Source organism: Heteronotia binoei, chromosome 17 (genome assembly GCF_032191835.1).
Source record: "Heteronotia binoei isolate CCM8104 ecotype False Entrance Well chromosome 17, APGP_CSIRO_Hbin_v1, whole genome shotgun sequence".
NCBI classification, from domain to species: domain Eukaryota; kingdom Metazoa; phylum Chordata; class Lepidosauria; order Squamata; family Gekkonidae; genus Heteronotia; species Heteronotia binoei.
Genome location: NC_083239.1, coordinates 56212786 through 56237508, shown reverse-complemented (window position 1 = coordinate 56237508; position 24723 = coordinate 56212786). Strand labels below are relative to the sequence as shown.

The following is a 24723-nucleotide window of genomic DNA, read 5'->3' as shown; positions in this document are numbered from 1 at the left end:
GAGATTTTTTTTTTCTATAAGAGATTTATAGATGACATTTTCCTCTTATTTTTAAATGAATCAAAAGGAGATGTGTTTGTAGAATGGCTTAATAATATCCATCCTTCAATTAAATTTACTGGACAGCATAGCCAGTCTCAAATCAACTATTTAGATACCACGGTATTTGCTTGGCAGGAAAGGCACTTACTAAGCAGACAGATAAGAACTCCCACCTGCGTTTCTCTTCTTACCACGTGAAACATCTACGACATATTTTGCCATAAGGACAATTCCTGTGCCTGAAGAGGAATTCCACTTTCAGACAGGATTATAATTGTGTCTGAAATTATTCAAACAGCTTAAAGAAAGACGCTGCCCTCAACCCTTAATGCAGGTGTGTGCCTTGCATCGCGCACAACAAGTGAATGCAGCCATCTTTTTAAAGGGCCAGCACCATCAAGGAGACAGGAATTATCTCCATCCAGTAAATCTATTATTTTGAAGCGTCAGCATATCCTGAGTGATATACCAGGGTGTTCTCTACCCCCAGCTGTAGGATTTTGAAGAACAGGGATGTGGGCAGACAGATGCTGAAAGGAGATGGCAGAGGGAGGAGGGCATGTGTCACATAGACGTTACAGGGAGTGGAGATCTGTGGAATTAATGGGGCTGAGGGGGGAGGAGCCTCCAGGGTGGGAGGGAGCAGAGTGTATGACAGCAAAAGGGGGGATGGCATGTGGAGGAGGCAGAATAGATCTTTAGGCTGTGGATAGACCCCACACCCCGTGTGAGATCACAGTGGCAGATCCTTGGAAAGGCTGGTCCAGAATCTGCGGGGAGATGACATGTGTGGGGGCATCTGGAACTGGACCCCCCAGAACTGCTGTCTGAAGGGATACACATCTCCTCACTCCTCACCCCCCTCCATTCCCACCCACCCCCACATGTGTGGACCAGGTGGGGGGAGGGGAGGTCAGGCGAGGTTTTAGCGGGGGAGGAGGCAGAACTGGTAGGGGCGGGGAATGCTCCCCAGCCCTGTGGATTCCGGCGTGATGTCGATGTCCTGCGGGTCCATCAGAGGCTTCAGCCGGAAGTTTTGCAAGATGGTGGTGAGGAAGATGAAGAGCTCCATGAGGGCCAGGCCTTCTCCCAGGCAGACCCGCTTCCCTGCAGGGGGAGGAGAGGGGAAGAGTTGTCTCTGGGCTCTGGGATGGTTCTCCAGCCAGGCCACCACAGGGAGTGCTTTGCCTGGCACTGGGAGGTTCCTTGGCAAGGGAACGTGTGGATGGTTGGCACACAAGGGGAGGCAGGTCAGCACAGCCCAAGCCTGCCCCTGCTGCACCCATGGCAGTGGTTTGCCCCTTTCTGCTCTGCCCCGTTACCTGCCGAGAAGGCCATAAAGGCGTCATTCTTCTTGAACCGCCCATTCTCATCCAAGAAATGAGTTGGGTCAAAGGAGGTTGGGTTCTTGAACTGGGTGGGGTCGAACTGCGACGTGCAGAGCAGAGGGATGATGTTCAAGTCCTGGGATGGGAGAAAGGAGTCAGGACAGAAGCTCTGCCCAAAGACCCAGCCGGTGCCCCCACCTCCTGTTTCCCCAGCCCACCCTGCAAAACCCACCGAGAGAACAAGCATGACTTGCTTGTGGAAAAATAGCACTTCCCTGTCCGCAACTCTTCACAGGCAAATAGCACAGATCCTCGTGTTTTTATCTCTGGCCCTTCCTTTTGTGACCCATAGCTTTTAAAGGCAAGGGGCAGGGCCTCTTTTGCGGCTGCCCCCTCATGAGAATACCTTCCCTTTGAGTCTGGTGCCAGCCAGCTTTCAATGTATTTTCTCCCCTTGTGCTTTTGGCTAGTTGATGCCTGCTACTGGACTTTAGTGCTGCTGTTACACTGCTACCCTTATGAATCTTGTTTTAAAGTTTGTAGAATGATATTTTATATGTACTGTGAATTCCCTGCCTGGGAATTAAGATCACAGTTGGGGAGGCCATCCTGACTGTCCCATCAGTCAAAGAAGCTCATTTGGTGGGTACGTGAGACAGGGCCTTTTTGGTGGCAGCCCCACACCATTATGGAGCAGCCTCCCCATGGAGGTGCACTGGGCACCCTCACTTTCAGTCTTCAGGAGGCAGCTGAACACAACTTCCTGCAGGACTGCATTTAACTAAAGCTGTCCTAAAGTGTGATTTTAAATTTTGATGTGGATTTTTATGTACTCTATTTTATGCTTTTTATTTACATCGTAAACTGCCTTGAGCTCCATCGGGAATAAAGGCAGCTCATAAATGTTTTAAGGAAATTAATAGAATAATAAATGTAGGCCAGTATTATTTTGCCAAAACTGAAGACTGGGGGTGGTGGTTTGATGAGCAAGTATTCCACTATGTCCCATTGTGGCAGAGGCTATTTTGCACCAGGAGCCTCTGAGATTGCAGCTCTGGCTGACTCCCTCAACTGGTACTCAGAGGAGCGTTCCCCCTGACAAACGGGGTCCCACACAACCACCCACCACAGCTATGGCCAGAAGAATTCTCCTCCACAAATCTGTCTCCCTTTCAAGGTGTTCCAAAGCCAGAGAAACATTTTGATGCAAGGAGAACTAAGGAAGTTGACTTTAGTGTGGTGTTGGTTAACGGGGAAGTGCTTTCCTTCGGCCCCAAACTCTCCCAAGTTTAGTTCTGGATCCAGCTTTTAAGATTAGGGCTGAGCCCTGCAACTTAAAGATCAGCATCTGAGCATGTGCAGAGTGCAGAATGTTGCTACCTTGCTTCCCGGGGCAAGCCAAGAAGTCAAAGTGGGAAGCTGGGGCTAGCTTGGGGAATCCTACTCCCTGAACACTGCTGTCCCGAATATATAAATGAGCTCCAGATATGTGGCCACCTTGGGGAGGGTGTATCCGCGGAATTCGATGTCCCGTGTGACGGTGTGGGGCACCCCCATGGGGACAATGTCAGCAAAACGCTGGATCTCGTGGACGACAGCGTCCGTGTAGGGCATCTGCTGCCGGTCCTCCATGCAGGGGCTGCGGTTTAGCCCGATGACCTGGTCGATTTCCTCGTGGAGTTTTTCTGTAACAAAGAAGAGAGGCAGGCAGTGCCTAGAGGCTGCGGCAGAGCGGGGGGGGGGGGCAGCAGGAGGCTGAAATGACCCCAGAGGGGCAAACACAAGCTGGATCTGCCAACAGAGCTTCTTCCACCTACTGTGGACTGGGCAGGAGCAGGGAACTGACAGGGGAGAACTCTGGTGAGCCCCACAAGTGACTGTGACCAACACATTTAGCCGTACAGAATGGGAATCCATCAGCCTTGTGACCAGCGGTGTCTGATAAAAAGTGAAAATATTCTCAAGGTGGTGGACCAAAAGTATGAACTCACATAATAAAGTCAAAAGCACCAAAGGGCCTTCAACACAACAAATAGCAGGGCTGGCTAAAATCCTGCTGGAAAGTGAACTAAAAGTGGATTGGAAAAGTGCGTTATTAAGTGTGTGTGATTGTAGCCTCAGTCTTTCTACACAGTAATCCCACCGCTGTGCTTATGTCTGGTCTGGTTAATGTGCTAATGTAAAGGAGTTTACCTAGTATTTCTACCACCTCTGTGAGGTAAGAGGGGCTGGAATATCTTTGTGAGAACCTCCTGACTGCCTTATCTCAATCTCTGTGGTCTCTCTGTGGATCAGACACATATGGTGGGGCATCTTGCGTGGTTTCATCAGTCAGGGTCATCACAGGATCTGTAGCCTCTTCTTCCTTCTTCCCTGTTTTGGTCACCTCAGGATCCAATCATTGGCTGCCCACTTCCGTGCTGGCCCCCTCTGACTGTCACTTTCATCAAAATGGGCAGATCTGCTCACCGCGATGTTGTTGGTCTTTGGATCCAGGATTCTGTAGCCTTTTACACCTTGCTGAATCACCCACAAATATTCCGTCCATGGCTCGATCAGGTAACCTGGGTGACCTTTTTCTTTTGGGTTCCTATGCACTCACTGCCTAGCCAGGGCTCTCTTAGGTGTCCCATGCAAGGTGCGTACCCAAACCAAAGTTCATAAGGCGTGGTCCCCATAGCCTTTGTGTGCAACCTATGTATGTGTGTTGCTGTCGGCAAGTGCTCTCCCCAGAATAAGTGTGGAAGCGAGGCCTCTGAAAGCATCCACCTGACCAATTTGTAAGAGGACTCTAGTCTTTCTCTCTGCAACTCCATTCTGTTCAGGGTTGTAGGGAACTGTTCCCTGGTGCTTGGTCCCTTGTTCTCTCTAGAATGTCTGGGTTGCAGCTGATATTTCTTGAATTGGACTTGGCAACCCTACGTGTAATATCAGAGTCATGTCATGCTTCCACTAACTGGCCCTGACCAGCAGTCTAGCTGCAGCATTCTGCCCTAGCAGCAGCTACTGAACATCATTCACATTATCAAGATGGCGGCCCGGTGCGGAGCTCTGCTTGGAAGCTCCCACCATAACATCAAACTATCGAAAAAACCTCAAGCTACACGCCTTTCTTCAAACACCTATTTAACCAACTTCTGGAAAGCCGAGACGACTTTAGAGTCTATCCTGCCTTCCCGACCAGTGAATGCAATAAGAAAACTTCCTACCAGCCGGGGCCAACCCGGGCCGACGCTGAAGCTGACGCCGAGACTGACGCCGAAGCGGAGAAGGGCGGCGCAGCCTGAGAGTGAGAGCCGGCGCGGCCGGAGGACGCGGGCCGACCGGGACCGGCTGCGACCATGGGCTGGATGCCGGGGCGCCTGGAGCTGGAGTCCACTGGCTGGGGATTAGGCGCAAGCGAGTGCTGGGTGCAGTCGGTGGACCTGACGAGGCCGGCGGTAAGGAGGGACGGGGCGAAGCAGCAGAGAAAGACGGGGCGAAGTACCACGGCAGCTGGGCTGCTAGTGGGACGGCGGCCCCCATCTCCTCACCCCCTTCTCCTCCCCACCCCTGACGAGGGCTGTGGGAAAGAACTTGGAGCCGGAACAAACTGTGACTGCCAGTGGGGTGAGCTGCAATCAGAGGAGCAAAACGGTTCGACAATACGCTGCACTCTGAGTAAGAGCGCAGCTCCCCCCCTCCCTCAATAGTAAGAACGAAGTGCTTTTTGCACCCCACGGGAACCCTGCGGACACTGATGCACTTTAAGACCGATGCACTTGAAAACCGATCAACAACAAGAACTAGAGCTTGCACTTTGTCGCTTGTTACTTTCCAAACTTTTCAAACTATAGCACTTTACTCTTCAACCCTGAGGATTTTAATTGCCAATTTGTGATTGATCATTTATTAGTTAACTACCCATTTGTAATTAATTTATTATTAGTTGTTTAATTCGTATTTATTGATTAGCTAAGTGGACTTTTTTCTCTGGCAAATTAATTGGAGATAGATAGTGGGTTAGGCTTTTAAATTAAGGAGCCAATAGACGTTTTATTACATTATTGTTAGCTAAGGAGTTACTGGTGATCTAGGCAGTGGGATTTAAATTAAATAACTAGGGGTCGTTGGTGGTTGGCTAGTGGAAGGTGAACTGCTGCTGGCAACAATAGGGTTGAAGGGAATAGGAATAGGTCTGTACACTGCCAGTTGATGAGCTGGTCTCCACCTGCAGGAGATGGCTGGCCCGGGGATTCCAGTGCTCCTGGGGAGGGGAAGATATGACGGTGGGAGCAGGCAGACTTATAGGGGAAGGAGGCCGAGACATAGCAGTGCTCGACTGCCTTCCTGCCTGCGTCCCATCCCGATGGTGACAGGTAGTGGGGCCAGGCGATCTTACCCACCTCCGACACTGGTGTTATGTAAAGCCAGGTCCATTAATAACAAGACTGCTGTCCTCCGGGATTTCTTACTGGAACAGGAGGCGGACCTGGCATGCGTGACCGAGACCTGGGTGCGTGAAGGGGAGACCGTAGCCCTCTCTCAGATGGCACCCCCGGGATACTCAGTCTTTCACCAGTCCCGGTCTAGTGGGTGGGGGGGAGGAGTGGCACTTCTCATACGAGAGGTTTACTCCTTTAGGGCCCTCCCAGCTCCGGAGATCAGGGGTGTTGAATGTGTCCGCCTGATGTGGGACGTTGGGGAGGGGTTGGCGATCTGGCTGGTGTACCGTCCGCCTAACACACTGGCCGGCGCCTTATCATCCCTGATGGAGGCCGCGGCGGGCTGGGCATTGGAGTACCCAAGGCTGCTGGTCTTGGGTGACTTCAATGTTCACGCTGATGACGCGGCCTCCAGTCAGGCGATGGACCTGGTGTCATCCATGGCGACACTGGGACTCTCCCAAGTTGTCACAACGCGCACTCATCAGGCGGGGCACATGTTAGACCTGGTCTTCGCGGCGGGAGTTTTAGTGAACGATATTACTGCCAGAGCAGTGCCATGGTTGGATCACTATGCCCTTAAGGCTTGCGTGGGTGTGCCACCCCAAACCTGTTTAGGCGGAGAGCGTATTTTAGCTCGCCCGTGGAGCCGGATGGACCCGGAACGGTTCCTGACAGCCCTGCGGGATCCCGGGCCCCCTGGCGATTCCTTGGATGGTCTGGTGGAGTCCTGGAATGATAGACTCTCCAGAGCTATCGAAGAAATCGCACCTAGACGTCCACTGCGCTCCCGTTTGAAGTTGACGCCCTGGTATAACCAGGGGTTGCGACAACTAAAACGGGAACTCAGACGACTAGAGAGGCAATGGCGGCGTACTCAAGACGAAGCGACTCGAACATCTTATAGAGAGATTATGAAGTCCTATGAGGTGGCAATCAAAACCGCAAAGAGAACATACTTTGCGGCTGAGATTGCGTCCGCAACATCGCGCCCGGCACAACTATTTAATATAATTCGGAGTCTAACAACACTGCCGCAGGGCAGACCAAATTGTAAAGAATTGGAGATTGGCTGTGAGGCTTTTGCGAATTTCTTTGCGGACAAGATCGCGTCTCTCCGCCTTGACATCCCTGCCACATTGGAGGCAGTTAGCGAAACCGAGGCTCCGGGCCTGTCTTCGGATTATGTTCTGGATGGTTTCAGCCCTCTCAGCCTGGAGGAAGTTGACAGGATCCTCTTATCTGCTCGCCCAACAACCTGTAAATTGGACCCGTGCCCCTCCTGGCTTATTAAATCCTGCCAGAGGGAGCTTAGATATCCTGTACGGGATATCATAAATAGATCCCTCACGGAAGGGCAATTCCCAACACAGCTTAAAGAGGCGGTGGTCCGTCCCCTCTTGAAAAAAACATCATTAGACCCGGCCCAATTGGCACATTATCGGCCAGTCTCGAATTTGCCCTTTTTGGGCAAACTTATCGAGAGGGCAGTGGCGATGCAGCTACAGACTTTCCTGGATGACGCTTCCATCCTTGATCCCCTTCAGTCCGGCTTCCGCCCGGGCCATGGGACGGAGACGGTGCTGGTCGCCCTAGTAGATGACCTGCAACGGCATCTGGATTGGGGCGGCTCAGCGGTACTGATGCTGTTGGACCTATCGGCGGCGTTCGATATGGTCGACCATCGGCTGCTGGCCCGCCGCCTCGCCGACGCGGGGATTCAGGGGTTAGCCTTGCAATGGCTTTCCTCTTTCCTTGAAGGTCGGGGACAGAGGGTCACTACTGGGGATGAGCTGTCCCGCAGGCACATGCTTGATTGCGGGGTGCCTCAGGGTGCGGTTCTTTCCCCGATGTTATTTAACATCTATATGCGTCCCCTCGCCCAGATTGCCCGAAGGTACGGGCTGGGTTGTCACCAGTATGCTGATGACACCCAGCTTTATCTGCTTATGGACGGCCAGCCGGTCTGCGCCCCACAAAATCTGGACCGGGCACTACAGGCTGTGGTTGGGTGGCTCAAGCAGAGCAGGCTGAGGCTAAATCTGGCGAAGACAGAGGTCCTTTGCTTGGGCCGTCGGGGTCCGGGTAGGGAAATACCCCTTCTGGTTTTTGACGGTGCGCCGCTGATTGCGACGCGTAGAGTCAGGAGCCTGGGGGTACTTCTGGAGCCTTCCTTAACAATGGAGGCCCAGATAGCAGCCACTGCCAAGTCTGCATTCTTCCATCTTAGGCGGGCAAGGCAGCTGGCTCCCTTCCTGGAGCGCGACGATCTAGCAACGGTGATCCATGCTACGGTCACCTCGAGGTTGGACTACTGCAATGCCCTCTACATGGGGCTGCCCCTGTGCCGAACCCGGAAATTGCAGCTGGTGCAGAACGCTGCCGCCCGGTTGTTATTGGGGCTCCCAAGGTGGGAGCACATCCAGCCGGGACTTCGGGCTCTGCACGGGCTGCCAATATCCTACCGAGTTCGGTACAAGGTGCTGGTTATTACCTTTAAAGCCCTATATGGCCTAGGACCTGCCTACCTGAGGGACCGTCTCTTCCCACACGTTCCCCAGCGAGCACTGAGATCGGGAACTCAAAATCTCCTGGTTGTCCCCGGGCCAAAAGAAGCCCGTTTGAAAGCTACAAGGGACAGGGCCTTCTCCATAATGGCTCCATCTTGGTGGAACCAGCTGCCGGAAGAGGTAAGGGCCCTGCGGGACCTTACCCAATTCCGCAGGGCCTGTAAGACAGCCCTCTTCCGGCTGGCCCACAACTGACTGGCACTGAGTACTGAACACTGAACACTGAACATCGAATTTGAATTGAGTGTAACTTAAGACCGCTGAATGATTTTAATGTTTTATGTATATAACAAATGATTAGATTTTTAACCATAAATTATGTAATGTTAATTTTAATGCTTAATTTTATATTTTATGTTAGTTTTACATGTTGTAAGCCGCCCTGAGCCACCTAGTGGGAAGGGCGGGATATAAATCTCAGATAAATAAATAAATATGTATTCACCTCTATTGTCAGAGCAAAGAGCCTGCACTTCTCTTCCAAACTTGTTGGATGCCAATGCCATGCAGCCTTTCAATTTGCCTGGCATCTGTGATCTTTCAGTAAACAGAAAAATGATTGAATAGCTGGGGAAAAAATTCAATAAATGTAAGAAGATACCAGTATCCACCAATGTTTGATGGCAGAAGTCCCCAAATGTCACAGTGCATCAGATCCAGCATCCACTTAGACTTCCTTTCACTCTGTTTTGGAAAAGGCTGGTTAGTTGCCTTCGACTGAATCCAACAAACACAAACAGGGTTCGTTTCACATTGCATGAAGTCAGTGTCATTGGTAAGACCCTTTTTCTGCTTGTCCAGAATAATCTGGAAGCTCCATTGACCCAGTCTGGGATGCCAGAGGAGGACACACGCATCACAGGAACATGACTTTGTAAGACTGGCTTCTTGTTCCATTTCATCTGTATTTTCATCATCCAAATGTCTGGATTCATCTTAAATGTCTGTGTCTGACATTGGCACATTGTTTTCCTGTATGCTATAAACATCTTTAACACTAAGATGCAGCAGCCCATCTTTTGAAATTGTACAATCAATCAGAATAATTGAAATTGATGTCATAACCTTCAGCGGCTAGTTGGCAGATTAAAGAATTGGTAAATCCATTGAAAAACAGAACATTCTTGCACAGATGTGGAAGCAAGACAAAACGCCAGAAAGGTGGAGCTGGATTCTAAAAGTTATGCACTGGAGTGAAATGGACAAGCTTACAAGAATCTTAAAAGAATATGATTTAGGGAAGTTTAAAAATGAGTGGGGAAAATTTCAAAAATATGTTGAAAAACAATGGAATATTAAAGGATATTTGGCGATTTTTGACAATGGTTGAACTCTAAAGGAATGATAAATGGATTATAGTCAAAAAGCGAGACTATGTGAATATATTTTTTCTTTGTTCTTTTGATAAGGACTAAAGGATTATTATGAAGATGAATTACAATTATAACATATGGTTTTTTTTCCTTTCCTTTCCTTTTCTCTTTTTGCTTTAAGATTTTATTTTAATGAAGATTCTTTAATAGATAAAATTATCTTTTAAAAAGCAATTTAATTAAAATACACTGCCGGGGGTCATGAAAAGGGGGGGGAGGGTTGAGAAAATGTAATGTATATGTATTAACTTTTTAATAATAGATTATAAGTATTATTACAATATATTACAGTATAATAAATTGTTTAAACAAGAAAAACAGAACATTCTTCAAAATAAGGTATTTGGTGCCATCTAGCGGCCATAAGGAAGGCCGAGCGCAGAAGAAGAGATGCTTTCGAGCTGTGGTGCTGGAGAAGACTCTTGAGAGTCCCTTGGACTGCAAGAAGATCAAATCAGTCAGTCCTAAGGGAAATCAACTCAGACTGTTCCCTAGAAGGTCAGATGCTGAAGCTGAAGCTCCAATCCTTTGGCCACCCAATGAGAAGGGAGCACTCCCTGGAGAAGATCCTAATGCTGGGAAAGACAGAAGGCAAAAGAAGAAGGGGGCGGCAAAAGAGAAGATGGCTAGACAGCGTTGCTGATGTAACAAACACGAATTTGGGCAGACTCCGGAGGATGGTGGAAGACAGGAGGGCCTGGCGTGACTTTGTCCATGGGGTCGCAAAGAGTCGGACACGACTGTGCGACTGAACAACAACAGTGGCCATAGAAACACATTGCCCCTTTCAAACGAAGTCACAAATTCACCGTTTCCCAAATAGACGTTCAAAGGGTGTGAAATCCTTTCCAAATTAATGAGCAATACTTCAATATTAAAAAATATGCATTGTTGCTCTGGAATCAAAAAGGACTTTCGTATTCTCCCTTATTAAAGAAGCAGTGAAATGTTGATGGTTAAATTTACTCTTTGCGGAGTTTGAGGCACTTTTACGATCTCTGTGCCTTTTGGCCGTTCAAAAGATTTACGACCTGTTCCTCTTGGCTTGTATTTCTTGTCAGGTGCCTTGAAATGGCTGTTTTCTCAAGGAAACTTTATGTGCAAAAACTTCATTGCAGCCCTTCTGATTCCCTCTCTCTATTAGAACTTTACAGCAGTCGGAATCTGATTGCAGTTCATTCACAGCAGCATCAAATGATAAATCTGGTTTCATTTCCAACTAGCTGGCAGACTGAAGGATAAATCAGCTACTTTTGCATTCTGGTCTCAATTTCCCCCACAGTTGGCTAATGCAGAAAAGCAGTCTGTCTATTTACAGGATTTTCCCTCTTCATATTGCAAATAATTTAATTTCTGACGCATCGAGTATCTTGACACCAACCTCTTTGCTTGGTGGGACAAGACTGAATAGTTACACATTTCTTTTGCTGACTGCACAATTTTGATTTGAGGAAGAGAACTGGAACTTACAGATGAAAGCAGAAGACCTTGGGCGTTGCGACCTTTTCCTTCCAAGCCTTTTTGGCGGCTTCCCTCGCTCCTTCATCAGATGGGTCCTTGTCGAGGCATTGCTCCACATTGTCAGAGGGAAGGCAGAACCTGAGACGAGTCTTTCACTCAGAAAATGTGACAGGAGAGAGGAGGACCTTCTCTTCCTTGTACACGGACTCTGGAGCTTTTGCCATGATCTATTTCTCTCTCTCTCTTACTGGCTCTCTGCTAGCACACCACCATTTACCTGTTTCTTATCTCTTTGTTCAAATGCCCTTTTGTTTTGGTCACTGAGAAGCAGAGTTAACTTTTAATTGGCAGAGCTTGGAACTAGCAGGGTGCCATGACCTGTTGGATTCGCTGGTCTAGTAAGCCAGGAACCGGTATCAATTTAGCTGCCTGCACGAACAAGCTATTTCCCAGCTCTTAGCAGGGCTGGTGCTTGATGCAGTCCAGGGTCACTGCAGAGGACGGCAATTACAAAACCACTTCTGAACATCTCTTGCCTCAAAAACCACACGAAGGGCCACTTAATGTCACTTTCCAGCAAAGGCACACAACATGCCTTATCCCTTGACGTTGCACACAGCTTGTCTGCCCCCTCCCTCCTCCCTTTTCCCATCGGGGCCCTCAGCTAGAAGGCCACACCGAAGAAAGGACCCAGCCCCCTCACAATGCAGCTGCCTCACTCCCCACCCCACCACTACCTTCCACCTCAGGATGCCTCAGGAGGATCCGGAGCCCGTACTTCAGGGTGGAGCTGACCGTCTCTGTTCCTGCAAAGAAGAGGTTCACCGTTGTCTTGGACATGGTGTCCTCGTTGAAATAGGTCTTGGGGTTCTTCTTTTCCTGCCAAGGGGGGAGAGGCAGCTATGGGGACTCTGCTCATCTGCCCATGTGGCACCCTGGGAAGTCAGTCTTGCCAAGGGTGCCGTTTTAGAGGAGTCTGTAAGATAAGACTCGAACCCAATGCTTCTCGCACTAAGCCCCAGTCATCTGGAATTCTAGGTTCCCACCCCATTTCCTGAGCCAGAGAGGTTTGATCTGAGGTATGAGCGGGGGTCATTTCGTAGAAAAAAAGGTGCTGGAGCTCATTAGCACAACTCATTTGCATATGCCACACCCCCTGACATCACTAGAAGGTGTACTAAATTATATCAGCTCAGCATCTACCTTCAAATGCTTCTTGAATTATAATTGTCATAATAAAACCTGACTCCCATCATACTGTTTAAATTCCTTTCTCCTCTGTGGCCACAGTGCAGGATGGGGATTTCCGTCTGTCTGCTTTATATGTTGCGGTTATTTCCCCATTTGTTGTGAGGAGAATACTAGAAAGTTTGTCAAATCAGCAGAATTCTCACAGAGGGTTTGAACGATGGAACCCAGAAGCAAGGGTTTTGGGGGGTGGGCAGAGAGAAAGCACAATAAAATTTAGCGGTTTCGGAGCTCCACCCCTGTGAACTCCTGCCCCAAATGAGGCCGGAGTATGAGAGAACTGGGGGGTGGTGGAGTTGAGGACCTTCATGCCTGTGATGCTGCCACGATTCCTGTGGCCACTCTTTTTAGGTCCCCACTTCCTTCCCAGCAGCCCTTGAGGCATGGATCAGTCTCTGCTATGTGCTCCCCTGGTTTTATACCCATTTGACTGCCCCGGTTTTCCCCCACAAGGAGCCCTGGGGGCTGGAAGCTGGTGGGGATGCTGAGCGATCTCTCCTGCCCTCTCACAGCCTCTCCCCTCCAAGTCCACAAGAGGGCCTGCTGCTGTCCTGTGTGAGTGGGAGGGTACCTGCTGGATTTTGAGGAGGAAGCAGTCGATGAAGTCCCGGGGGTTGCTGGGGTCCAGGGTCTGCCTGTTCATCTCCAGCCGTTCGCCCACAAACTCTGCCAGCTTCAGATAATTCTGGTAGATCTGGCGGTGGGGCCCTGGGATGTGCTTCATGATCTCTGGGAAGGTGAAGAGCAGCTGCAGCAGAAGGGAGAGGAGGCAGTGGACATCATACACTATTTCCATGGCTCTCCAAAGGACAGGGATCGGTTCCTCTGTAGAAAAATGGCTGCTTTGGAGGGTGGGACTCTATGGCTGAGGCCCCTCCTCTCTCCAAACCCCAGCCTTCATAGGCTCCACCCCCAAATCTCCAGCTATTTCCAAGCCCAGAGCTGGCAGCCCTAATCTGATCCAACATGGCTTCTCTTATGTTCTTATTTCACTGCCACAGGAGGTGGCGGCGGCTACAAGCATAGACAGCTTCAAGAGGGGATTGGATAAAAATATGGAGCAGAGGTCCATCAGTGGCTGTTAGCCAAAGCCTATTGTTGGAACTCTCTGTCCGGGGCAGCAATGCTCTGTATTCTTGGTGCTTGGGGGTGGGGCACAGTGGGAGGGCTTCTAGTGTCCTGGCGCTACTGATGGACCTCCTGATGGCACCTGGGTTATTTGGCCACTGTGTGACACAGAGTGTTGGACTGGATGGGTCATTGGCCTGATTCAACACGACTTCTCTTATGTTCTTATGTGACACAGAGTGTTGGACTGGATGGGCCTTTGGCCTGATCCAACAGGGCTTCTCTTCTGTTCTTATGTGACACAGAGTGTTGGACTGGATGGGCCTTTGGCCTGATCCAACAGGGCTTCTCTTATGTTCTTCTGTGACACAGAGTGTTGGACTGGATGGGCCTTTGGCCTGATCCAACAGGGCTTCTCTTATATTCTTCTGTGACACAGAGTGTTGGACTGGATGGGCCACTGGCCTGATCCAACAGGGCTTCTCTTTTGTTCTTATGTGACACAGAGTGTTGGACTGGATGGGTCATTGGCCTGATTCAACACGACTTCTCTTATGTTCTTATGTGACACAGAGTGTTGGACTGGATGGGCCTTTGGCCTGATCCAACAGGGCTTCTCTTCTGTTCTTATGTGACACAGAGTGTTGGACTGGATGGGCCTTTGGCCTGATCCAACAGGGCTTCTCTTCTGTTCTTCTGTGACACAGAGTGTTGGAGTGGATGGGCCACTGGCCTGATCCAACAGGGCTTCTCTTATGTTCTTATGTGACACAGAGTGTTGGACTGGAGGGGCCACTGGCCTGATCCAACAGGGCTTCTCTTATGTTCTTATGTGACACAGAGTGTTGGACTGGATGGGCCAATGGCCTGATCCAACAGGGCTTCTCTTATGTTCTTATGTGACACAGAGTGTTGGACTGGATGGGCCATTGGCCTGATCCTACATGGCTTCTCTTATGTTCTTCTGTGACACAGAGTGTTCGACTGGATGGGATACTGGCCTGATCCAACATGGCTTCTCTCGTATATTCTAATTAGAGACCCCTCCCTGTCTGAGCGTCATGAGTCTCAGGGCAGCAGCACAAGCCTCCTTGGTCTGACCAAGCCGCACAGTCAAGGCTTTTTGTTCACATAGTAGCAGCTCAGTGGCCCCACAAGGACCAGCCCTCCCCTGTGGTTTGCTTGTCCTAGGGGTTATATTCAGAGATACACTGCCCCTGAACACTGAGGCTTTACTAGCTATCACATGAGAATCTCTATCCTGCTGCGCCTCTCCTGCCCCATTCTGCTGAATGCCCAACACTGCAGGGAGGGGAGAAGTGGCAGAGACTGCATTTCCCTCCTTTGCAGCCCTAATCTAGAGAGACGTCCCAGGAGGTGGGAGCTCCAGCTGCGTCTCCCCCCCCACCAAGGCCGGCCGTAGACTGTCTGGCACCCTAGGTAAGGCTATCTTCTGGTGCCCCCCTCCCGCATTGATAACCTCACTGAGTCACATGGGGGGTGCCCAATTTGGCGACCCCAGATGTCCGGCACCCTAGACAATCACCTAGTTTGCCTAGGAGCAGGGCTGGCCCTCTCCCCGCCCCCGGCCTTGGCCTCACCTGCCCCCAGGTGGAACTCATGAGCTTCCAGTTTCTGTTGATGAGGTTCATCAACATGAGGAATTTCTTGTCCGTGTATTCAAAGCGACTCCCGAAAACCAGGGTGCAGATGACGTTGGAGCCGGCGCAGCTCAGGAAGAAGGTGGGGTCAAAGGGCTTGCCTGAGGACACAGGGAGGGGGGAAAGAGGCAGTCCTCATGCAGAGGTCATTAGCATGACTGCAAAATTTGCGTCCTGCCTTCCCACCCTTTCAAGGCAGCTAACAATTTAATCATACGTCATAAAACCACACTTTAAAACCATTTAAATCAAGCCCCACCAAAACATGCATCATTAAAACAATTAAAAAACAGTTAGCCTATGTACAGAATATAAAACAGCAATTAAAACATTCCACAGGGATCACTGAGGGAATGCAAAATGGAATGGCCGCTGGCAGAAGATGGCAACAGAAGGGGGCGGATGAATCTCCCCGGCACGTAGAGATGGGCACAAACCAGCTCACAAATTAAAGTTGGTGATAAACTTTGGCCAGTTTGCGGTTCGTGAAGTGACATTCATAGCAGGTGAACTGGCACAAATCTCCCATAAACTTTCAAGGTGTTCATGGAGGTTCATGCCAGTTTGTGAACGGAGATATTTCCAGACAGGCCATCTCCACTCCACTTAGTCTAGATTTTTACCAAACTTCAAAGGACACAAAAGACAGCGGGAGGCCTGAATCCCGCCCCCAGCCCTCGAGGCCAACCTTGGGTCTTGCGGAACTCCTCCATCAGGAACTGGGCCTCCTCTTTGATGCGCTCCTCGATGGACCGTTTCCCCATGCCAAAGTTCTTGAAGGTGGTGATGGCGAACCGACGCAGCTGCCGCCAGCACTCCCCTGTGCCGTACACGATCCCTGGGGGGGAGAGCCAGGGGAGGCCAAGGGTCAGCTGTGGCAGGCAGCCACAGCCCAGGTAAGAACTGAGACCCACCTCAAAAGAGGTCTGGGCAGCCAAGGGTCCGTCTGGGGAAGGGCTGAAATCAGAGGTTTCCCAGGTGGCCTGTGATGTGTGCACAGCTGCATCTGGGATTAGTTTCCCCTCCTGCACGGCCCCAGCTGTGCAGCCCAAATGATCAACTTCCTGTGCAACTGAGGAAACACCCCCAGGAGATCTTTAGGTCCAACCCGGAGGTTGGCAAACCTACTGTAGGCCACTCCCTCCATCTGCTGTTTTAATTCAGGAACACAGCAGGTATTTTCCTTGGACATACACAGAGTGCCCTTCCCTCCTGACTGACTGAGCTCCCCCACACAACTCTTACGCAACTGGGGCTGAGGAGGTGGGGTTTGTCTTCATAGACGCATAAAGTTGGAAGGGACCTCCAGGGTCATCTAGTCCAGCCCCCTGCTCAATGCAAGAAATTCACACCTACCTCCCCCCCCCCGCCCACAGTGACCCCTGCTCCATGCCCAGAAGATGGTCTTCCCCCAGGTGACCTTTGGGAGGTGCTGTGGCTCAGTGGCAGAGCATTTGCTTGGCATGCAGAAGGTCCCAGGTTTAATCCCTGGCATCTCCACATAAAAGGGCCATGCAGGAGGGGATGGGAAAGACCCTGGAGAGCGGCTGCCAGCATGAGGAGACAAGACTGGCCTTGATGGACCAGGGGGTGGTGGGAGTCTGACAGCCTAAGGCAGCTGTGGGTGTGTTCAGATCTGTGCCTGCAGCCCCAGTCCCCCCCCCCGCCCCCCTCACCATTGCCTTTGCTCCACATCTGGACAGCAGGGAAGTCTCCGCGGCCGCTGAACTCTTCTGCCTTGTCGATCAGGGCCTCCTTGAGCACCTGGTAACCGGAGAGCACCACGCAGGGCCGAGAGCCCAGGTGGAAGGTGTACATCGGGCCGTATGTCCTGCCCAGCTGGAAAGAAGGAAGGGGGGGGGTGACAGGTGAAGTGGGCTGAAGGCTCCAAGTCAGGATTTTGGAAGGGGTTTGTTTGGGTGTGTTACAGTTATCAGCTCCAGGCTGGAACTTTCCTGGAGATTTGGTGGTGAACCTGTGGCTTGGGGGAAGGGGTTTCTCAGCAGGGTTCAAAGACTACCCTCCACAGCAACCGGGGGAACTGATCTGCGTCTCCTGGAGATCAGTTGTAATTCCAGATTTCCAGGCCCTGCTTGGAGACTGGCAACCTTCGTGTGTAAAGGCACACGTGTGCATGGAAGAGATTAAGAAACAAATACATGAACAAAGCAGGAGTCAAGTGCACCTTTAAGACCAACCAATTTTTATTTAGAATGTCAGCTTTCGTGTGCTCTTAAGCCCACTTCCTCAGATGACGAGGAATCCAGCACAGGGAGCAAAGCCATACAGAGCTGAGCAGAGCCATCCAGAGCTGGTAGGCAGTGGCCCAGAATGCAACACGGTACAGATTTAAGAACCAGTGACAGTGAAGTAAAATTATCTGGTAGGCAGGGGTTGAGAATGTAAAATGGTACAATGGCAGAAGAGTAAAATTAACAAATTGAGCAAACAGTTTTACATTCTCAACCCCTGCCTACCAGATAATTTTACTTCACTGTCATTGGTTCTTAAATCTGTACCGTGTTGCATTCTGGGCCACTGCCTACCAGCTCTGTATGGCTCTGCTCAGCTCTGTATGGCTTTGCTCCCTGTGCTGGATTCCTCGTCTGAGGAAGTGGGCTTAAGAGCACACGAAAGCTGACATTCTAAATAAAAACTGGTTGGTCTTCAAGGTGCGCCTTGACTCCTGCTTTGTTCAACTGCTTCAGACCAACACGGCTGCCCGCTTGAAACAAATAAATGTGAGCAGTTTAGGGTTGCCAGAATCCCTGTTGCTCTCCAGGCTGCTGAGATCAGTTCCCCTAGAGGAAATGGCTGCTTTGGAGGGGGGGGGGCCTCTGGGGCATTGGACCCCCCCAAAGTCCCTCTCCTTTCCAGCCTCCATTCCCAAAATCTCCAGGGGGTCTCCCCCTGGAGCTGGCAACCCTGCAAGCCTCAGCAGCTGCACAAAATTAGGAGCCTAATATGCCATAGAAGAGAGCAGAGAACACCCCCCACTTCTGGGTTGGCTCCAGAGTTACAATCCTTTTTTTTTTGCTTTTGTAATTCATTTTTTACATAACTGCTGCCTTTCTGCCCCCCTCCTCCTCCCCGCCATGGGGCACTCCAGGCTGTTTACAGGGAATAAAAAGCAACCCCGAGCCCCCTAAAACTGGGGCAGCAACTGCTGAGCAGTAGCAAGAAGAGACGTAGACCCGCAGAAGCAATGAACTGGACCACATGTCAGTGTGAAGGGGACTGACCTTTCTTAGCACCTCAATGCAGGGCCAAGGATGAAGGTAGGCCCCTCTCTCTGAGAAGGGAGTGCCACAGTTCTCCAGCAGATAAGGTTGCCAATCCCCAGGTGGGGGCAGGGGATCCCCTGGTTTGGAGGCTCTCCCCCCGCTTCAGGGTCATCAGAAAGCTGGGCGGGGGGGGGGAGTGGAGGGAAATGTCTGCTGGGCACTCCATTATTCCCTATGGAGAATGATTCCCATAGGGCATCATGGAGAATTGATCTGTGGGTATCTGTCGCTCCGGAGGGGGTGTTATTTTTTGAGGTAGAGGCACCAGTTTTTCAGCATAGCATCCCGTGCTTCTCCTCAAAAGACCCTCCAAATTCCTAAAAGATTGGACCAGGGCGTCCAATTCTGAGAGCCTCCAAAGAAGGTGCCTCTATCCTTCATTATTCCCAATGGAGGGAAGGCATTTAAAAGGCGTGTGGTCCCTTTAAATGTGATGGCTAGAACTCCCTTTGGAGTTCAGTCATGCTTGTCACACCCTTGCTCCTGGCTCCACCCCCAAAATCCCCTGGTTTTTCTTGAATTAGACTTGGCAACCCTACCAGGAGACCCCATTCTCTCCAAAACCGCCCCCCCCTCCGCTTTAAGTGGGCAGGCAGGCATCTACTGGCTCAGAAGCTCCAGTGACAGTTGCAATGGCTGGACTGGTTTGTAGGGCCTGGTTTTTGGCTTCTTCTAAAAAAGCACCACGGGGGGTGGGGGGTGGGGGCGGGGGCCAGGCATGGGATGCTGTCTCTGGGACCCCCACTTCTCTGGTGGGCGGTGGGGGGGGAATGGGACTGATCTATTCATGCTGGAAAACTGCCTTGTGCAGTTTTGTTCTCAAATAAATCAAACCATTTCGCAAGTCCTGTTTGGGATCTGGCATCTGGTTCCCTGTGCAGAGAGGAAACAACACAACAGAACCCAGTGTGAGTCCACTCAGGCACTTTGAAGGCCCATGGAGCTTTATTCTAGGTCCAAGCTTTCATGTGCACGCACAAGTGCCATTACACTCTTCTTGTACCCAGAATAAAGCATATTCTGAATAAAATTTGGCTGGTCTTAAAGATATCGCTGGACTTCAACATTGTCCTGCTGTTTCAGACCAACTGGGCCATTGCCTGAATCTATTTATTCAAATACCACACAGCTGCACCACCAAGGTTCCCTCTACGCTGCAGAGTCTTGTAAGCAAAAATTCTGCTTGGTGAGCTGCTGGCATTAAAGTTGTGAGCTGCTGCAGCAATGAGTGTGTTCCGGGATCCTCCTTCCTGAGCGAAGACAAAAAGGGGTGAGCTGGAGGCTAAAAATTTGTGAGCTGGCTCACGCTAACTCAGCTTAGAGGGAACACCGCTACCCACCTGAATCTATAACAACTCAGATACTTAAACTGACGATGTGAATAACATTCAGATTTCAAAACATAAATGTTGCTTTCTTGAGGAGGCTGCTTGGGCTAGCCTGGAAAGAGCGCTTTTGCCTCCAGAGTTCTGCAGGCTCCCCCTTGGCCAGGAAAGACAGAAGCCTCCCGGCCCTTCCTGGTCTGCAAACTGTGCCCTCTCGAATACTAAGGCGGAGCAGGCGGCAAAAACAGAATCACACCAAGTGGGCCAAATTGGAGGGGATATCCCTGAAGAGTCATGAGAACATAAGAGAAGCCCTGTTGGATCAGGCCAATGGCCCATCCAGGCCAACACTCTGTGTCACACAGTGGCCAAAAAAACCCAGGCGCCATCAGGAGGTCCACCAGTGGGGCCAGGACACTAGAAGCCCTCACACTGTGCCCCCCCAGCACCCAGAAGACGGACCACCCCTGCCCCACATGTAAGACCATAAGAGAAGCCCTGTTGGATCAGGCCAATGGCCCATCCAGTCCAACACTCTGAGTCACAAAAGAACATAAGAGAAGCCCTGTTGGATCAGGCCAGTGGCCCATCCAGTCCAACACTCTGAGTCACAAAAGAACATAAGAGAAGCCCTATTGGATCAGGCTAATGGCCCATCCAGTCCAACACTCTGAGTCACACAGTGGTCAAAGAAACCAGGTGCTATCAGGAGGTCCACCAGTGGGGCCAGGACACTAAAAGTCCTCTTACTGTGGCCCCCCAAGCATCAAGAATACAGAGCATCACTGCCCCAGACAGAGAGTTCCATCTATACCCTGTGGCTAATAGCCACTGATGGACCTTTGCTCCAGATGTTTATCCATTCCCCTCTTGAAATCATCCATGCTTGCAGCCGCCACCACCTCCTGTGGCAGTGAATTCCACGTGCTAATCACCCTTTGGGCGAAGAAGGACTTCCTTTTATCCTGTATTCTCCCTTTTATCTCAGTTCCTGACTTTATCCTTGGGGCAGACGATTCTCATCCCAGTCTCCAGATCCACCCCCCTGTCCTTTGGGTTTCTCTGGACAGCCCCTGAAGGAGCCCCCCAGCAGCCTCTTTTGATAGGCAGGACTCCCTCTGACTGATCCCACTTGTGCCTGAAGCGGGAAAAAAACGAATTTGAAAGAAAGAGAGAAAGAGAAGGAAGTTGCTGGAGATCAGTCCTTCTCCCTAATACCAGATGGGTTGAGGCTGCGGGATTCTGCATGTGCTCAGAGGCACTCTTGATTCCCATCATTCTTTTCCCCCCTTCCAAATTGGCCGCTATAAACAGGAGCCTGTGCTCAAAGATGCCATCAGATGCTCCATTGTCCCCAGGCCCACCCCATGCCCAAAGCCACGCGTACAACCTCCCGTGCCCCCCCCAAGGGGCAAGAGGGTCTCCTCACTTCTCTCAGGGACTTGATGAGGTCCTTCACGTCCACCTGGAGCATGTTGCCGAGGAAGGGGAGCGGGGTGGGCCCTGGGGGCAGATGGCGGAACTTCTTCTTTGAGGAGAAGGTGAGGAAGAGGAGGCAGGAGATGACCGTGGCCAAGAGGATGGTGAAGGAGCCACCGAAGTCCATGGTGGTGGGGAGCTCCATCTCCTTGCAGCAGAGTTGTCCGGTTGCCACCGGTCTCCTCTAATGTTGAACAGATGTGTGCGGAGAGAGAGAGAGCGAGCAAGAGAGAAAGTCAAGTGGATTAGGGGAATGCGCTGGCATCGGTTTACCTCTGCTCTCTTGGCAAGCAAATGGCATCCTGTCGTCCAACAACCTCAGCTGCAAATGTTTGCAACTCCCCCCTCCTCCCCTGGGCCTGGGAGGCTTGAACAAGACCATTCATGCGCTCCGGGGCAGAATCTTTTCACAGAATTGTTTTTCTGAGAATCCAGCCACATTTGTTCCACACTTCACATCCCTCAGGGCGATTTGTTTTCTGTTCTGGCAACGCACCCATCATATTGCTGTTGTTAAGATGGTCTTGGTTGAGTCTTGGAGAGTAATTATTGTCATAGGCGTTGGTATATATAGAACAAGACAACAGGAGAAAACCTCAAGAATTTGTTGGAAATTTCCACTGGAGCAGCCCGCCAGCCACATGGATGTAGCGACCAAGACTGAGCCGCGACGAAGTTATGAAAAAGTTGCTTTCTGCAAAATGTGCCTCCTTTTGGGGCAATAAATGGGGTGGGTGACAACATTCTGTCTTTCAGAGGTTTGTGGAAACTCACTCTGCTTTCGCCTTCTGGTACTTCCTGCTTGCCTGACCCCAGGGTACCATCCAGGGCACCAGGCAGTTCTTTTTTCTCCACTGTTATGCACATGCACATAGGTCAAAACATTGTGCGGTTATGCACATATTGCTAAGTAGTAAAAAAAAAAGGCGACCGTAAACCGGATGTCTGAGGCTCCTTTTGCTCTGGGACAGCCGTCAGACATCCGGCAGTTGGTTAATATCTCAGCAGAACTTTTCCGTCGACCCTAACTGTAAACTTCTTGTTTTATGGATTGTAAGCCATTTTCATGTCTTAATAAAATCGTTTAAAATTTAAAATATATATATATATATATATATATATATATATATATATATATATATATATATATATATATATATATATATATATATATCAGCAGAACTATCCAGATGGTTTCTACGAGGTGAAACGGGAGAACTCAAAAAACACCACAAAGGAGCAGGTAACAAAATAATCCAGTTCTGAAAAGGACGGGGGGGGGGGGGCTACCACGAGTTAATATTCGGAGACAGATGTTGCTGTCTGATCAGCCACTTTAAATCCGGAAGGAAACAGCAGCGACATCTGATTCTACTGTGCGTCTGAACAGGGTCACTGTGTGTCTAGATGGACACATGTGTCAATTCACAGAGAACCCCCCTTTCTGTCACTTGCAGGAACCCTTCCTCTCAGTCATTCCTGTGAAAACCACAGCACAAGGCTGCCATTATCCGAATTTGCCATCGAGCAGGAATTCTTGAACAACTGGCATCATCCCCAAAAGAGGCTTTGTGGAATCCAGTTCTTACCTGAACAAGCATCAGGGTTTCTGAGGACAAAAAAGTTAATTATTTATCCTTGTCATAATTGACAGCAAGGTGCGCTTGTCCCCTGGGATTGCGCTCAAGAACAGATCTGATACGTTCGAACAACGTAGGAGTCCAAGAGCACCTTTAAGACCAACCAAGTTTTATTCAGAATGGAAGTTTTCATGAAGAAAGGTTAAAACGCTTGGGGCTCTTTAGCTTGGAGAAACGTCCACTGCGGGGTGACATGATAGAGGTTGACAAGATAATGCATGGGATGGAGAAAGTAGAGAAAGAAGTACTTTTCTCCCTTTCTCACAAGACAAGAACTCATGGGCACTCCATGAAATTGCTAAGCTGTCAGGTTAAAATGGATAAAAGGAAGTACTTCTTCACCCAAAGGGTGATTAACATGTGGAATTCACTGCCACAGGAGGTGGCAGCGGCTACAAGCATAGCCAGCTTCAAGAGGGGATTGGATAAAAATATGGAGCAGAGGTCCATCAGTGGCTATTAGCCACAATGTGTGTGTGTGTGTGTGTGTATTTTGGCCACTGTGTGACACAGAGTGTTGGACTGGATGGGCCATTGGCCTGATCCAACATGGCTTCTCTTATGTGACACAGAGTGTTGGACTGGATGGGCCATTGGCCTGATCCAACATGGCTTCTCTTATGTTCTTATGTTCATATGCGTACATACTTCATCCAACCATGGAATGGGGTACAGTGAACAGACCTATATACAGTGGGTGGGCAGTGTCCTTGAAAGGGCAGCTTCTGTGAGAGCTCTCTCAGCCCCACTCACCTCACAGGATGTCTGTGCGGGAGGAAAGTAAAGGATATAGTGAGCCACTCTGAGACTTTGAGATTCAAAGTACTGTATTCACCATGAAATGGTTTTTAAATAATTTAAATATGTAATTATGTTTTATATATTTTATTGGTTTTAATGGTAGCAATGTAATGTTGTGAGCCGCCCTGAGTCCGCTTGCGGAGAGGGCGGGATATAAGCTTAATGTAATAAATAAATAATAATAAAAATAAATAAATAGGGCATAAATTCTTCTTCTTCGTTTTCGTCTTCTTCGTCTTCTTTGGCTGTAATTGGGCCCCATGGCCTCAGGTTGCCAACTCTGATTGGGGAAATTTCTGGAGATTTGGGGGTACAGCCTGGGGAGGACAGAGTCTTTGTAGTGGGGGGGGGCCCTCAGCAGTGATATGTGTTGCCATATAGCCCCCCCTCCAAAACAGCCATTTTCTCCTAGAGGTTGTTTCAGAGGGAATCCATATTGGTTTTCAGTAGGACAGCTAGATTGGAGGATACAAGAGCTTCTTCAACACTAATGGGATTTTCATGTTATGAGCTTTCGAGAGCCTTTGCCAGATACCCGATGAAGGGAGTTCTGACTCTTGAGAGCGCAGCGCCCGCCCCCCCACCCCCGGAAACCTTGTTGGTCTCTAAGGACCTCCTGGACTCGAATCTCTGTTTTTTATTTATTCATTCATTCATTCATTCATTCATTCATTCATTCATTCATTCATTCTATAACTTATACCCCGCCCTTCCCATAGAATGGCTCAGGGCGGCTCACAGCAAACGATAAAACAATAAAACAAAGTACAGAGTTATTACATTTAAAAAGTCGAAGCATTTAAAAACCTAAAAACCTTAAATTCTTAGCATTAAAACTATACAATATAATTCACAGATAAGCTACATTTATCCAGTCAGGCGCAGGCTAACCGGAAGAGGGTTGTCTTACAGGCCCTGCGGAACTGAGTAAGATCCCGCAGGGCCCTCACCTCTTCCGGTAGCTGGTTCCACCATGTAGGGGCCATTGTTAGGGTTGCCAAGTCCAATTAAAGAAAAAT

General features: G+C 49.9%; 2 protein-coding genes across 2 annotated transcripts in view; both read right to left on the bottom strand.

Annotated features, from left to right (window-relative positions):
* The window catches only part of LOC132586353 (cytochrome P450 2G1-like), a 520878-nt gene that overhangs the window by 268529 nt on the left and 227626 nt on the right, over positions 1 to 24723 (bottom strand). The window lies entirely within an intron of this gene.
* Positions 945 to 21415, bottom strand: LOC132586351 (cytochrome P450 2F3-like). The gene is made up of 9 exons (XM_060258386.1): positions 21214 to 21415; positions 16852 to 17014; positions 15864 to 16013; positions 15116 to 15276; positions 13018 to 13194; positions 11936 to 12077; positions 2868 to 3055; positions 1365 to 1506; positions 945 to 1149 (listed from the first exon to the last, which is right to left on the bottom strand). Exons 1-9 carry the CDS (start codon positions 21406 to 21408, stop codon positions 968 to 970), a joined length of 1500 nt encoding a protein of 499 aa, XP_060114369.1. The 5' UTR covers positions 21409 to 21415; the 3' UTR covers positions 945 to 967.